The sequence below is a fragment of the Calidris pugnax genome, unplaced genomic scaffold (assembly GCF_001431845.1).
Source record: "Calidris pugnax isolate Ruff unplaced genomic scaffold, ASM143184v1 scaffold30, whole genome shotgun sequence".
NCBI lineage: Eukaryota > Metazoa > Chordata > Aves > Charadriiformes > Scolopacidae > Calidris > Calidris pugnax.
In genome coordinates this window covers 4,718,346-4,732,793 of record NW_015090776.1, presented here as the reverse complement: position 1 = coordinate 4,732,793, position 14,448 = coordinate 4,718,346, and the positions used below count along the sequence as shown (strand labels likewise).

Sequence of the window (14,448 nt, the reverse complement as noted above, 5' to 3'; positions counted from 1 at the left end):
GATGCTCGGGGGGATGCTACCGGGCGGGTGGGGTGCTCCCGGAGGTGGGATGCTCCCGGAGGTGGGATGCTCCCGGGGGGGGATGCTCCGGGGGAGGGATGCTCCCGGGAGTGGGATGCTCCCGGGAAGAGATGCTCCCGGGAGGGGATGCTACCCGGGGGATGATGCTACCGGGGAGGGATGCTCCCGAGGTTGGGATGCTCCCGAGGTTGGGATGCTCCCGGGGGTGGGATGCTCCCGGGGGTGGGATGCTCCGCGAGGGGATGCTCCCAGGAGTGGGATGCTACGGGAGTGGGATGCTCCCGGCGGTGGGATACTCCAGGGGAGGGGATGCTCCCGGGGGGGGGATGCTCCGAGGTTGGGATACTCCGAGGTTGGGATACTCCCGGGGTTGTGATGCTCCAGGGTTGGGATGCTCCGAGGTTGGGATGCTCCCGGGGAGAGATGCTCGCTCTGGGGGAAGGGATGCTCCGGGGCAAGGATGCTCCGGGGTTGGGATGCTCTGGGGAGGGATGGTCCAGGAAGGGCTGCTCCTTGGAGGAGGAGGAGCATTTCTCCCGCTTGGTGCGAAGGTGTGGGTGTCCTCACCTCCAGCGATGTCACCTGGTGCCAACAGGATGTGTCGTAGTGGTCACACCAGCCAGGAGTCGGTCCATGGTCCCACATGGAACCAGGTGGCCTGCTCTCCTTCCTGGCTTCTGGTTGCCCCATCCCTGGAGGGGTTCAAGGGCAGGTTGGAGGGGGCTTGGAGCAACCTGGTGTGGTGGGAGGTGTCCCTGCCCAGGGCAGGGTGGAACTAGATGGTCCTCAAGGTCCCCTCCCACCCAAACCATCCTGTGGTTCTGCTGCCTGATCTTGCTCTGCTCTACATCTTTTCCACCCTGCCTTCAGCATGCTCGCCCTGTTATTTCTTAAACTCTTCTTTAGTTACCTGCTCTGCCAGGTAACCAGCTCACTCCGTGGTTGACGGTCATGCTGGTGCTGGGTGACGCTAACAGTGTCAAACTGGTTCTTGCTTATGGCTGCACGGTGATAGTCAGGAGCTGGGGCTTCATCAGGGACCTTTTCGTAGATACCAGGGTGGAAGATGGTCAGAGGACTGGAGCATCTCTCTGGTGAGGAAGACCTGAGTCTGTTTAGCCTGGAGAAGAGAAGACTGACAGGAGGTCTCATCAATGCTTGTCAATATCTAAATGATAGGTGGCAAGAGGATGGGATTTTCAGACTTTCCTGTGAGGGTGGCAGAGCCCTGGCAGAGGCTGCCCAGGGAGGTGGTGGAGTCTCCTTCTCTGGAGACATTCCAAACCCACCTGGACACGTTCCTGTGCAACCTGGTCTGTGTGACCCTTCTTCGGCAGGGGTTGGACTAGATGATCTCCAGAGGTCCCTTCCAACCCCTACCATTCTGTGATTCTGTGAAGGGACCTCAGGGATCATATGGTCCATCCATTTTGCTTACATTTTGCCCTCAGTGCCACAGAAATAGCAGAGAAGGAGCTGGAGCATGTGGTTGACCGCAAGTGGTCCTTGGCGTGGTTGACCTGGTGGTTAAGTCATGGTTTGTTTTGTTGTCTTGCGCGGCAACATCCGTAACACATCACCAAGTGTGGTGAGGAATGATAATAGTTGGTGTGGAGTCTACTTGAGGCAGTCAGTGTTATTTTGCTTAACTGCTTCCGTTGCTTGTACGCTGCTGAAATATTCCCAACTAGGTGCTGGGGCATGTCCAGAGGAGAGCCACCAAGCTGGTGAGGGATCTGGAGAACAAGTCGTACGAGGAGAGGCTGAGGGAACTGGGCATGTTTAGTTTGGAGAAGAGGAGGCTGAGGGGAGACCTCATTGCCCTCTCCAACTCCCTGACAGGAGGGTGTAGAGAGGTGGGGGTTGGCCTCTTCTCCCAAGGGAATAATGACAGGAGCAGAGGAAATGGTCTGAAGTTGGGGCAGGGGAAGTTTAGATTAGATATTGGGAAGAATGACTTTCCTGAGAGAGTGGTCAGGCACTGGAACAGCCTGCCCAGGGAGGTGGTGGAGTCACCATCCCTGGAGGTATTTAAGAAACATGTAGATGTGGCACTTCATGGCGTGCTCTAGTGCCCGGGATTGTTGGGTTGTGTCTCTTTGTGGGGTTTGGTTTGGTTTGGTTTGGGTTTTTTTGTGGTTGGACTCAATGATCTCAAAGGTCCCTTCCAACCATGAAGATTCTGTGATTCTGTGACTCTGCCTGGGAGAGTAACGGTGTGGGAACGTTGGCAAGAGAATGGTGCCTGGCCTTTGGAGTGGGAGGGGATGGCAGGAGCTGCTCCATCCCTTTGCTCCAGGGGCATCCAGCAGTGCCCCGAAACCAGTTTGCTCCTCAGACTGGGTGACCTGCCTCTGGCCAGAGCATCCTTTCTACCACATGGACCCCTTTTAGCTGCATCTGAGGATGGAAAACTCTTACCTTTTAAATTCAGGCATCTCTTTGCATCTCCGAGCTGGGAGCTGACCTCTGGTGTCTCGAATAACAACTTCGTCACTGATTTATTTATCATTTTTTCGAATGTTTACTTATTCTTGCGTGGCTTCCTGTATCTCTGCCTGATTTATTACCCCCCACCCCGCCCCCCGATCCAGGCTTGTTCTGTAAACAGCTTTCTGAGCAGTTAGTCATTTCCAGTGCCCGCCGAACCTCTGCCCTGGATAAACTGGTGCCAGCCCTGCTGCTGCAGGGGAGACAGTCTGACTCCGCTGAAACCTTTTCAGTCTTTTCTCCCTGCATTTAAATGCATTTTGTTCCCCAAACAAAGTGGTAAAATGAGCTCTTCAGAGCTATTTCCACCCTCCCGCCCCTCCTTGTCTTCTCTTTGGGTACATTTGGCTTGCGACGTAGTAAAAGATGAATAATTGAGGTTATTTGTCTCCGCGCATTACTTCGGGTGAATGAAACTAAGCGCTTGTAACCAATGCAAATGATCTCACCCTGGACCCTAAAACCCTTTGCAAGAGACACTCAGTGTTGAGTCTTTCTGCCGGCGTTTCTCCAAGCTCTCTGGTGACCGTGCTCGTGCCCTGCAGTAACCTCCTTCCAGTCTCTTTTATTTTGGGAAACTTCTTGCCTTGCCAGCTAACTATTAGCTATAAACTGCTTTTTGTTTTTAAAAATCTGCATTCCTCGTGGAGCTTAAATAAATGAGAGGTTTTGCATCCTTGGAGAAGAGCCGACAAACCAGCACTAGCTCCCTGCTCCCAGCTTGCTGCTCCTCCAGCTGCTCTGCACGTGCTTTGGGGAGAGGTTCTTTTATTATTTTTTTTTAATAGAAAATTGAATAAACCAGAAGGATTCTTCTAGTCCCATGGAGGCTCATCATACTGATCACGTCCCTGGTTTGTCTCAGGAACGCCGGGAGCAACCACACTGAGCTGGGGCTGGGAGATTTGTTGTCCTTCAGCACAGGGCGGGTGTGTGATTTTGGGCTGCCCGCAGATGCTCAGCGGCCTCTCAGGAAACTCAGCTTGGTATTTTAGGAATTTTCGCTCTCTGGATGAGGAGGTCAGCTCTTTGGTCCTTCTTACTCCCGGGCACCAGCTGTGCTGGGTTAGTCTTGGCTGGGAGCTTTGGGTCCCCTGGGAGGAGAGAGCAAGGGGCTGAGCAGAGGCGGGAGGAAGAAATGGTCCTTTTTGTGCCGCCAGCAGCAGGAGGTTCCTTGTGCTACAAAAATGATTGTGATCATTCAGCAAACGAAGAAAAAAAAAACAAAACAACACCCCAGCAACAACAACAACAACAAAAAACCCCACCAAAAAGTGACACAAAAAAACCTGCACATCTTCTCTCAGAAAGATGCAATAACTGACTCGAGAATAAAAACTGTGCAGAGAAAACCCTTCAGGGATGGAAAAATCAGGACCTTCTGCAGGGGAGGCTGCTCATCCAGGAGGCTTCTCGATGGGGTGTTTGGTGGTTTGAGCCTTGTTACTGGTGGTGAGGACCCATCTCCTGATCCCGAGTGACTTTAGGGGATGGGACCTCCTCTGCAGAGCCCCAGCCTGGAGCCCCTAAGGAGCAAAGAGGGTTTGCTGAGCAGGAGGAGGTAAAACACACACCATTCATGAGGAGCATGTGCTCCTGGGCTGAGAAGCTCGGCAGCCAGCTTTACAGGTGCAATAAAGCTGATGGAAGAACTCCAGAACTGGGGCAAAGTCATCATCATACATTAATAGGCTGGAGAAAGTCACTGCTTGAAAATGTCCACCACAAAAAATCACTTTTGGGGGAGGAAACCTGCTAATGATAGGCATTCTGATAAATGAAACCTCCTGGTGCAAGTGCTGGAGTTTGAGAGGAGAACCAAAAGCAGGAAAGATGGAGATAATCACGGCTTTAACCCCCAGAGGTGATGCCATTCCCCTTTGCCTGGTGCCCACAAGAGATTGCAAGGGTGATGCAATCAGGTCCTTGCGAGGGTGATGAGAAGCAGAAAGAACATCCTGCGGGTCATGCTGATTGTGTTAGGTGTCCGTCCGTCCATCTGTCCTGGTGGCCACCTCCAGCTGGCTCAGTCTCCTTGTTTTCTTAGCTATTGCAAAGCCCCACGTCTCACCGTTAACCAGGGTTGGTCTCTGCTGGGTTCTATGGCATGTGGGGTTTTAAGATGTGTTTATAAGCAGGGAGGGGGTTTGCCCTGATGTTTCCTCTCTGTTTCCCGTGGCAGGCCATCAGGATCATCCGTGCCGTCCTGGAGAAGTACGGGACCTACGAGAGCTTTGAAGTGGCCACGGGCGGGAGGCTGCTGAGCAAGTGCCAGATCTGGTCCGTGATCCGAAAGTACATGCAGAAGGAAGGCTGCGTGGGAGAGGTAATGCCGCGTCCCTGCCTTAGCGCTTGTCAAACACAGCTGCAAAATATTTATTTTCTGATAAAAAAAAGACTCAGATTAAGAAGTGGTTTGGGTTTTCTTCTCTGAGCTGTGATGTCCTTTCGTCTCTGGCTTGGCTGCGTTGGCTGTACCCTAGTGTTGGGGTTCCCCACCAGTTTCCCTTGATTTTTTCAGTGTATATCTCCCTTTTATGCTTGAGAGAGAGAGAGAGAGAGAGGAGATGCTGCTTGTCCGTGTGGCCGTGTGAGTCTTTCTGCCAGCGTTTCTCCAAGCTCTCTGGTGAGCCTTTTGCAGGCATGGGGCATCAATTACCCCAGGAAGTCCTCTCCTGCTGATCACGGTGGTACAGCTGACAGCTTACGTGTCCAAAAGCAAAGCCAGGGGGAGAGATTACCTCTTGTCCCATGGGATGTGCCGGGTTATGACACTTTGGAACCCCAAGCTTGGGTTTTAAGGCTGGGATACCTGTCATTAGGAGACAACGGTGGCCATGGGGAATGGAGCAGGGGGGCAGTTCAGCATCTCTTAGTCTGTTTTCTCTCTGCCCCCAGCAGTACCCAGCATGGGATGTCCCATGGCTTTGGTTAAGGGGCTTTTTTTTTTCCCCCTTCCTGCCAGCAAGGAAGCAAAACACTTCCACTGCCCTGGGTTCACGCAGTGAGAAGGATTTATGGACCCAGCTTGGATTTTTTGGGGCTGGCAGGGCTGCCTTTGGCTGTTGGCCGCAGTGCTGGCTGGTGGTGGGGGGAGGGCTTCCTCACTGCTGCCTCTTGGCCAGACTATTTTTTCTAGCTGTTATTTTTCACCTCTGTCTCCAAACAGGTTCATTCACAAGCAGTTCCCCAAAGCATCACCTTGCTCGGTGGTACCCAGTGCATTTCATGCCCACAAAAGAGGGAGTGAGCAGTCCCCTGAGGTCCCACCTCCTGGTGGGACATGTTCCCACCTCCTGAACAGGACATGTTCCTCCTCCTACCCCCTGGGTTTGCCCTGGGAATGGCCCTGGGATGTGGATTTGGCACCTTGGTTCCTCCTAAGCCTTTCCTTAGGACAGAAAGGATCTCTGCAAACCTCTGACTGTAACTCAACTGCCTTTGAGCACCCAGAAGGGGTCCCGGTACCGAGCCTAGCTGCTGGCCACCCTTACACACCTACACTTATGACTTGCTAGTTGGGGACTATCTCTTGATTTTATTTTAGTAATTGATTACATTCAGCTGTTTTGCTCTTCTCCGCTAATCTAAACCCAAACTGAGCTCTGGCTGGGCAGAAAGCCATTTTTTTGCCTTACATATCGGTGTACAACTGGCTTCCTTCCAGCCCTGTGAGATTTTCCCTTTGCTGGAGGGAACGTGGGGCTCAGTAATTACGTTTGCACATCGGCGTGCGAGATACGTGGCCTTTGTATCCAAACCTTTCGATAAGTGCTCTTAAAACCATGAAAGCCTTGGTTTGTTCCTTCCCACCCGTTACAGATTTTGCTGACTTTCTCTGGGGCGGGGAATAGGGAAGGTTTTTTTTCCTTCTGCTCTTGATAGGGGGACGTTGGCAAAATTTGCACCACCACCCCCCGGCCAGAAAAAAAAACCAAACTTGGTGGAGCTTCTGCGTCGCTGATGATGTGACACCCTGCCAGGGAACGGGGGAGGTTCAGACGTGTGTCTGTGATTCCTGACTTTCACCCCGTCTGCCCTGCTGTGCCGTTTGCTTCCCTGTTGCCTACTGATCCTGCTGGCTGTCTTTAAAAAAGAAAAAAAAAGAAAGAAAAAGAAAAAAAAAAGAAAAAAAAAGAAAAAAAAAAAAAAAAAAAAGAAAAAAAAAAAGAAAAAAAGAAAGAAATAAGGGTGAAACTCTAGCGTGGGGGTTTGCGTTAGGCCAGAGACTGACCTGCAGCAGGCAGCGTGTCCAGGCTGGTGGTGGTCGCTGTGGGTGGCTGCCCCTTGTCCCCGGTGCCCGTCGGCGAAGGCAGGATCCCGCTTTCCCGCGCCACAGGCAGCTCATGGGTGAGTCCTTGCGCTACAGTTCACTTTGTGTCTTCAAAAGCTTCTTTGTTGAGGGTCCGAGCTGCAGGTGCTGAAGCTCTTCTGCTTTTTCTCCTGGCTTAGGACTGAGGTGGTGCTGCCGGAGCTCAGAGGTCTCCGTACGGATTTTGGTGAGCAGCAGAGAAGCCCTTGGCCACGTTGGTAAGTGCTGCATGGCAATCCCTGGGTTTGTGAAATGTTGTTAGCCTAAATAACGCTTGCTGGCATCTTCTGGGATCCCATCGGTGGTGCTTCGCCACCCTGGAGCTCCTCAGAGCCAGCGCCTTGTTGGCATGGGAGGTTCTGAGCAGATGGGCAGGCTGCTGGTAGCACCAGGGAGTTGGGGAGAGGCAGGAGCCCATGGCCCCATGCCACGGGAACCATCAGTAGTCTTCCCTTGGATCCTGGCAAAAAGCTCTTTCTCCATCGTTCCATCCACAAAAGCTGAGCAGAAGCTTTGTGGACTGTGAGGATGTGCTGGGGATCCTACTCTGAACATGAGAACCGACCTGGAGAACTGCTCCAGGAACAGGACTTTGCCTGAAGTTGCACCCCCTGTTTGTAACAGCTTCTGCAAAGCTCCAGGGTCCCAAAATAAGGCAAGTGGTGCTGCTCAGTGGGCGGATGGGCTGCTGCAGCCAGAGGAGGGCTGTGGGCAGTGTGAGGAGGGTGTGCGAGGCTGCAGGCTCCAGAGATGCTGAGATGCCCTTCCCATTGCTCCAGGAGAGTCGGCTCTGCACGGAGCGGCTCCCGGCACCTCTGTTTAATGAGAACAAAACAACACTCCATCATTGCATTGGCAACTAAGGGAAAAAAAAATAAATAATCCAAGCCAATGCCTCTAAAAAGTAATCAGACTGACATCTGAAGAATGACATCGTGGGGTTTCGCCCATCATCTTCTCACCCTGGTGGCCCCCATCAGGGGACTGTGACCAGCAGCTGCACCCGGGGCTGCAGGAGCTCTCAGCCTCTCCGAGCCATGTCTAATCCTGCTTCCCAACCCCTGGATCAGCCCCTTCCCGTCCCTCATTCCTCTGCCCAGCATTGTCCCAGGATCTTTCCATCCTTAGGACAGAGATGGGGAATTTCTCTCCGGGACACAGCAACCCTGTGTCTGCCTGAGTTGGGGGGTGTTTCTACCTGCAAAACCCCTGCCCTTAGTTTTCCTTCCTGGCCATGAGCTGTGACAAAGCTTGTGTTGCCAGTCGAACTGTTTGCTGATGTTTCTTTGTCCTGAATCTGCTTCCTGACCCCTTCCCTTGATGCCATCCAGCTCTTGTACAGGGAAAAATAGTTTCCACTCCTTGACTTGAGCGTTGCTGTTCCTCTGTTCCTTTTACCTTCATCATGAGAAAGGGAAAAAAAAACCATCAGAAGTGTTCCCTTTACCTTGAATTCTTCCTCCAAAGGCACTGGAATACTTTTGCTTGGAGATTTTTCTTGATTCCCCAAAACACCGTTACTTCAGCTCCACCCTTTCCTCCGTGCTCTGCCTCCAGCAGCGTCCCAGTTTGTTGCAAACTGAATTTTTCTGTGCCCTTGGGTCTTTCTCCAGATGCCATATTCCAAGGAGGGCTTCGTTCTGCATTTCAGCTCTCACTGCCTTGCCTGGAAAGGTCTCACACAAGACCTGATTTCAGAGCTGACCATCGACGCCTCGGCCGTCTCTTTGTTTCCCAGCTGTGTGCTGCCTCTCTGTTTGCTCACCCTGCACATGGTGCTATCAGATAGGGAAAAAAAAAGGGGGAAAACGTGGGTTTGGACTGTGCAGTTTGCTTCCTGCTCAGGCTGAGGGGCAGCACCGGCCCCTCTGCGATTTGGCTGGGCTCATTTGCAGATCGTTAATGCCATGGCTTTTGCCAGCTCAGGATGGGAATGCCCAGCCTGGTGAGCACTGTAGCATAAACAGCACACACACACGCCTTGATAATATTGAAAAAAATCCACTCTTTTTAAAGCCAGAGCACTCTGCTGAGTGAATTGGAGCAGGGTATATCTCTGCTTCGGGGGGAGCTCAGCCCTGGTAGGGTGCCAGGGTCCTTGCCTGTGTAGCAGCAGGGAAGATGCACAACGTGGGACACAACATTCCTAGTAAGGCAGAGGAAAAAAGCCATGGAAAAGTGATGGGCAGACATTTGGGTTACAATAAAAAGAGTTTTCTTTAGTGGTGGGAATTAAGATGCCAGTGCAGAGGGGATGGGAAAGCTGGAGGTCAGTAGAGAAGATCTGCGTGGAGCGTTTACCCATGGAACACTCAATGGAGTTAAACCCCTGGGGTTATGCAGTATTTCCCTCTACAGTTTTCACATGTGCTCGTGTTGTTTTCAGACACAGCTTCTGAACGTGCAGGAGGAAAACTGAACAGCTGGGGGGACCCCAGGCGAGCATCAGCCTCCTGCACCCCCCTCCCTGCCGCTGGGCTGACCCCACCGCAGCGAGTCCTGCTGGTACAGGGGGGACCTGGAGCTGCTGAATTCTGCTCACAGGGGGATGGTGCCTGGAGGAATCCAGCATAATGTGCCTGAAAAATGGAGAAAAGCAGAGAAGGGTAGTTTGGAGGGGCACGATATTACTTTTTTTTTTGTTGGGCTGAGGGAAAGCAGGTGTGAGACTGAAAGCACTTATCCTAGGGAAGAAGTTAGTTTTTGTACATCTAGTATCCTAAATTCCAACATCCTTGGGTTTTATTTTTCCTCATATAGGGGCAGTGGAGCCTGGCAAGACAGAGAGATGTGGACCTGGCCTTGCAGACTGCTCCCAGCCAGCCAAGCATCCCGTTATCCTGGTGGTGGAGCTTGGGCTGACACGGTCCCTCATCCCTGGCGCTCCCTGGAAGAGCCGCAGGTAGATCAGCAAAGACCTGGGGACTGTCACAGGGTGCTGCAGCGTCGTTGAGGGAGCAGGAAAAGTGCTGCGACGACACAATGTATTCCTCACCTTCCTTTTGGTTTAAACTCTGTCCCCTGTCTCTCCCTGGCCCCACCCCCATCCCAGGATTTCCGCCTCCGCTACTCGCATTTGGGATTGCCACGTGGGATGTCCAGGTTGTGTTCCCACCACACTGAGCTGCCCTGAGAGGTGGGAGTGGGTTAAAATCACAGCCAAACCTGGCTCATTTGTGCCTCCTTACTTCTGCTTGTGGTGGAGCCTTAACCTTCCCTGCCTGTTGCAGCTCCAGATGGGGCCGTTAGCAGAAATTAGTGCTGCTGCCAAAAGTCTTCACCCCACCCAAAGCCCCCTCCCATGTGATGGTGATCCTGCTGGAGACTAACCTAGAGCATAAAACCAGTTCTAGTCTGGATCAGTCCCTGCCTTGGTTTGTCCCAGGTCACCCAGACCGGTGACTGGACATGGGAGAGGGCAGGAGGGAGCAGCCCTTATTTATTTTGACTTGTTTACTGGAGCAGAAATACAGCTCGAGGGGATGTCCCCAGGCCAGGAGTGAACTGGCAAGTCTTTTCGTGGAGCTGGAAGGATTCACTTTCAGGCTGGTATATTTTAAGCCAGGTAAGCACTTGCACTGTAAGTATTTTATGCTGTTCCTTTGCCCGGTGGTTGACTCTGTCCAGTTACACTCCTGCCATCCGCGAGCAGCTGTGCACAGTAATAAATAAATCCGGGTGAAAGCAAACCCATTCGGTCTCCTCTCCTTTTTTTTTTTTAAAATAAGAGAGAAGAATTGTCGCGTAGTAACGTGTGTGCACATTTGCAGCCTGAAAAGTGTCAGCTGTGAAATAACAAGATGGGCATTAGGGTTAAGATGTACACGGGGGAAGGGTTTTGAGATGGAAGGCGCAGCCACACCTCGGATGCCAGAGCTGCTGGGGATGCGGTGGAGCCACAGCTCTCCTCTGGTGATGCTGTGGCTTGAGGGGCTGCAGGTCTCAAGTTGGATGGGCAGAAAAATGCTGCTTGGCCAGCACGTTGACGAGCTCATGTCTTGGCTCCGGCGCTCACAATAGCCAGGTTTCCCAAAATAGATGTTGGGGGTTTTTTTTCTGTATAAAAAGATGCTCTCCAGTCCTGCGCGTGCGTTGCCCATCGGGGCTGGTTCTTGTTGTGAGGGTGGGCTGGTGTGGCTCCATCCTCGCTGCTCGTGTCTTGGGGCCTCAAAAGAGAGAATCTACAGGAGAATCTGTCAAAAGAGTCGTTTAGATGTGGTGTTGGGGGATGTGGTGTAGGGGAGAACTTTGTAGAGTGGGGTTGATGCTTGGACTCGATCCCAAGGGTCTTTTCCAACCTGAATGATTCTATGATTCTGCGGGGGTGGGGGGGGGCTGTAGAGGCTGGACCCATAACGGTGCTGTTGGTTTATAGAGTGGGGTTGATTTGGTGACCGAATTTGCCGTGTTGCTCCATGCTGGTGGGGATGCAGGAGTGGGAGTGGGCAGGTCTCCGGAGGATGCCCATTGCCTGTGGCCACTAAATTGTGTGGGAACAAGCTGTTTGGGGGGGATGCTTGTGCCAGGCTGCCCAGGAGCTGCTCACCCCCACCCCCCGCCACGGTACCCGCTCAGGTTTGCTGGCTGTGAAGAGGTTAAAGAAGTTATTTCATATCCCCCTCCCCCCCCCATTTCCTCTCGGCACCCACTCCCTCCCTGCTTCTGCCATCTGTGGTTTCTTTGGGGTCACCACACCTTGGTGATGCTGCCATCTGTGGCATCGGTGGCTTTTTCTGACCATCTGCCCCCATCTCAGCCTCTCCTTAGAGCCAAGACCCTGCAGAGCATCTCCTCCCCCAGCAGTGTTGACACCAGTTGCCTCCTCCTTTTTGTTGTGCAGGTGGTGGTGCAGCTCACCGACGACCTCCTGTCCCAGGCGGTGATGATGGTAGAGGACAGCCGGCCAACGTTGGCCATCAACCTTGCCGGAGCCCGCCAGCACTGGCTGGAGGGGATGCTGCGCCACGAGATAGGTCAGTGGGGCAGGGCGGGGGGGATGCTGTGAGCATCCTCTGGTTGTCGCCGTGGTAACGGCCCGGGAGGGGTGTGGGTACCATGGGGCAAGGTGATGCCCACTGGGTCCTGGGCAGGTTTCGGAAGGGGCTGAGGCCACCTGGGTGGGAGGAAAAGGGGGTGTGGGGCACCCACCCTGGCACTGGAGTGAGCAGATGTCCCATGGTGGAGCTCCAGCCCACGCTGGAGCTGGCACCCATGGGGGCTGGGTCTCAACCCCAATCTAGTGACTCGGGAGACAGGGTGGTTGAGCTTTTTGGAGGCTGTGGCCGACGGCGCTGGCTCCCATCCTCCCCTCCCCAGGCACCCACTACATCCGAGGGGTGAACAACACCCGGCAGCCCTGGCACAGCTCCGAGGGCCGCAAGCAGTACAGCCTGAAGCCCGCCAACCCCACCGAGGAAGGCTTGGCCAGCCTGCACAGTGTCCTCTTCCGCAAGCAGCCCTTCCTCTGGCGGGCAGCCCTGCTCTACTACACCATCGAGCGGGCCAGCCGCCTCTCCTTCTCCGCCCTCTTCCAGGACCTGGAGCAGTACGTCCAGGACGCTGGCGTCCGGTGGGAATACTGCGTGCGGGCCAAGCGGGGCCAGACAGACACCTCACAGCCAGGTACTACTTGGGCCAGTGGTGCAAAGCCTTTTGAGTTTTCAAAGGGGTTTTATCTGTCTGTTTTTGAAGAAAAAGCAGAGGTGGGGATGTTTTGGTGCTGGGTGGGTTGAGCATGGCTGACCCCTGTTGTCACGGCAGCCTTTGAAATGGTGGCTCTGCCCTCCCCCCGCATCCCTCCCCCTCCCTGGCACCCTTTCCTATGGCTTTAGACTTGCCTTTATGGCAGCAATCTCTTCCTTCAGCTGCTTCGGCTGCTCAGGGATGGATGGGGTCCCCACCTCCAAGTATGATGGGAACAACTCATACGATCTCCCAGGGAGGCAGGAGCCAAAGGAGGGGGGGGGGAAAGAAATGAGCATTTCTGGGGACACGTTTAGGTTCTTGCAGTGGTTCACCTTTAAAAACATCCACTGGGAGGGAGGATGAGAGCATCCCCGTGAGAGGTTTGGGGGTCTCTCTGCACCCAGCCACCTCCATGGTCCCCAGCACTGCTCATCCTTTGGGACCCAGCGGTCCTGGCCGTGGCACCAGCAAGGTCTGAGCCCTGGTACGCTCATGTCATCCCGCTTTGACTGGGGTCAGCAGATGTTCTGGAGGGTGGTGGAGGACCAGGCTCCCCCTCTGCAGCCTCTCCTGCTCTTCCAGGCTGTTTCAGTAAGGATCAGGTCTACCTGGATGGGATTCTCCGCATCCTGCGCCATCGGCAGACCATCGACTTCCCGCTGCTGGCTGCGCTCGGAAAGGTAACGGCTGGGGCATCATAGAATCATAGAATTGTCCAGGTCTGGAAGGGACCTCCAAAGGTCATCTAGTCCCACCCCCCCGCAGTCAGCAGGGACACCCCCAACTAGACCAGGTTGCCCAGGGCCTCGTCGAGCCTCTCCTTGAATATCTCCAGGGAAGGGGCCTCAACCACCTCCCTGGGCAACCTGTTCCAGTGCTCCACCACCCTCACAGTGAAGAACCCTCTCCTCATCTCCAGTCTAAATCTGTTCCCCTCCAGCTTGAAGCCATTGCCCCTCGTCCTGTCACTGCAGGCCTTTCTAAACAGGTTCTCCCCAGCCTTCCTGTAGCCCCCTCAGGTACTGGAAGGCTGCTATTAGGTCTCCCCGGAGCCTCCTCTTCTCCAGGCTGAACAACCCCAGCTCCCTCAGCCTGTCCTCGTAGCAGAGGTGCTCCAACCCCCTGATCATCCTCCTGGCCCTCCTCTGGACCCGCTCCATCAGGTCCATGTCCTTCTTATATTGAGGGCTCCAGACCTGCACACAATACTCCAGGTGAGGTCTCACCAGAGCAAAGTGGCAGAATCCCCTCTCTGGACCTGCTGGCAACGCATCTTTTGATGCAGCCCAGGATGGGATTGGCCTTCTGGGCTGCAAGTGCCCACTGCCTGCTCATGTCCAGCTTCTCCTCCACCAGCACCCCCAAGTCCCTTCCCTCAGGGCTGCTTTCTAACACCTCACCCCCCCAGTCTGTGTTGATGGTGAGGATTGTTCCAGCCCAGGTCCAGAACCTTGCATTTGCTCTTGTTGAACCTCATGAGGTTCACCTGGGCCCACCTCTCTAGGTCCTTCTGGATGACATCCCATCCCTCTGGTGTATCGACACCACCACACAGCTTGGTGTCATCTGCAAATGGTACCTTTAGGCTGATGGTGCCTTTAATCCCTCTGAAGGGAGGGGGAGGGGGTGATCCCAGAGCCCCATCCCAGAGCTCAGGTGGGCTCCCACAGGTCCATGTTTTCCTGAAAACAAGCCCTTGGCTACCAGCCCAGCAGCTTTTTGCCGTTTTGGTGGAGCACAGGGAGAGAAGATGTGAGGAAGGACAGGACAATCCATACCCCTCCGCAGGAGACCCTCGGGGAGAGACTTAACCCAGTGGGATAAGCTCTGCTGGCCCTTGGCCACACTGGTCCTGCTGGCACCTGTCCCTGCAGGGACCCAAAATGACCAAATCCTTGCAAATCCCCTATCTTCAAGCAGCTCTGCCGGTGCCTCCCCAC

The 14,448-nt window shown here is 54.1% G+C and overlaps 1 protein-coding gene across 4 annotated transcripts in view; it reads left to right on the top strand.

Annotated features, from left to right (window-relative positions):
- The first annotated feature begins 2,857 nt into the window (after window positions 1-2,857).
- The window catches only part of KIAA0895L (KIAA0895-like ortholog), a 12,130-nt gene continuing 539 nt past the window's right edge, over window positions 2,858-14,448 (top strand). Inside the window, exons 1-5 of one of the 4 annotated variants that reach the window (XM_014947687.1) lie at window positions 4,712-4,837; window positions 6,964-7,041; window positions 9,584-11,796; window positions 12,140-12,445; window positions 13,091-13,188. In XM_014947687.1, coding sequence (XP_014803173.1) covers window positions 11,337-11,796; window positions 12,140-12,445; window positions 13,091-13,188 — 864 coding nt within the window. In that variant the 5' untranslated portion in view covers window positions 4,712-4,837; window positions 6,964-7,041; window positions 9,584-11,336. Of the gene's footprint in view, window positions 4,838-6,696; window positions 6,862-6,963; window positions 7,042-7,067; window positions 11,797-12,139; window positions 12,446-13,090; window positions 13,189-14,448 lie in introns of those variants that run through there. The other 3 variants (XM_014947679.1, XM_014947701.1, XM_014947692.1) reach the window with 3 other exon arrangements.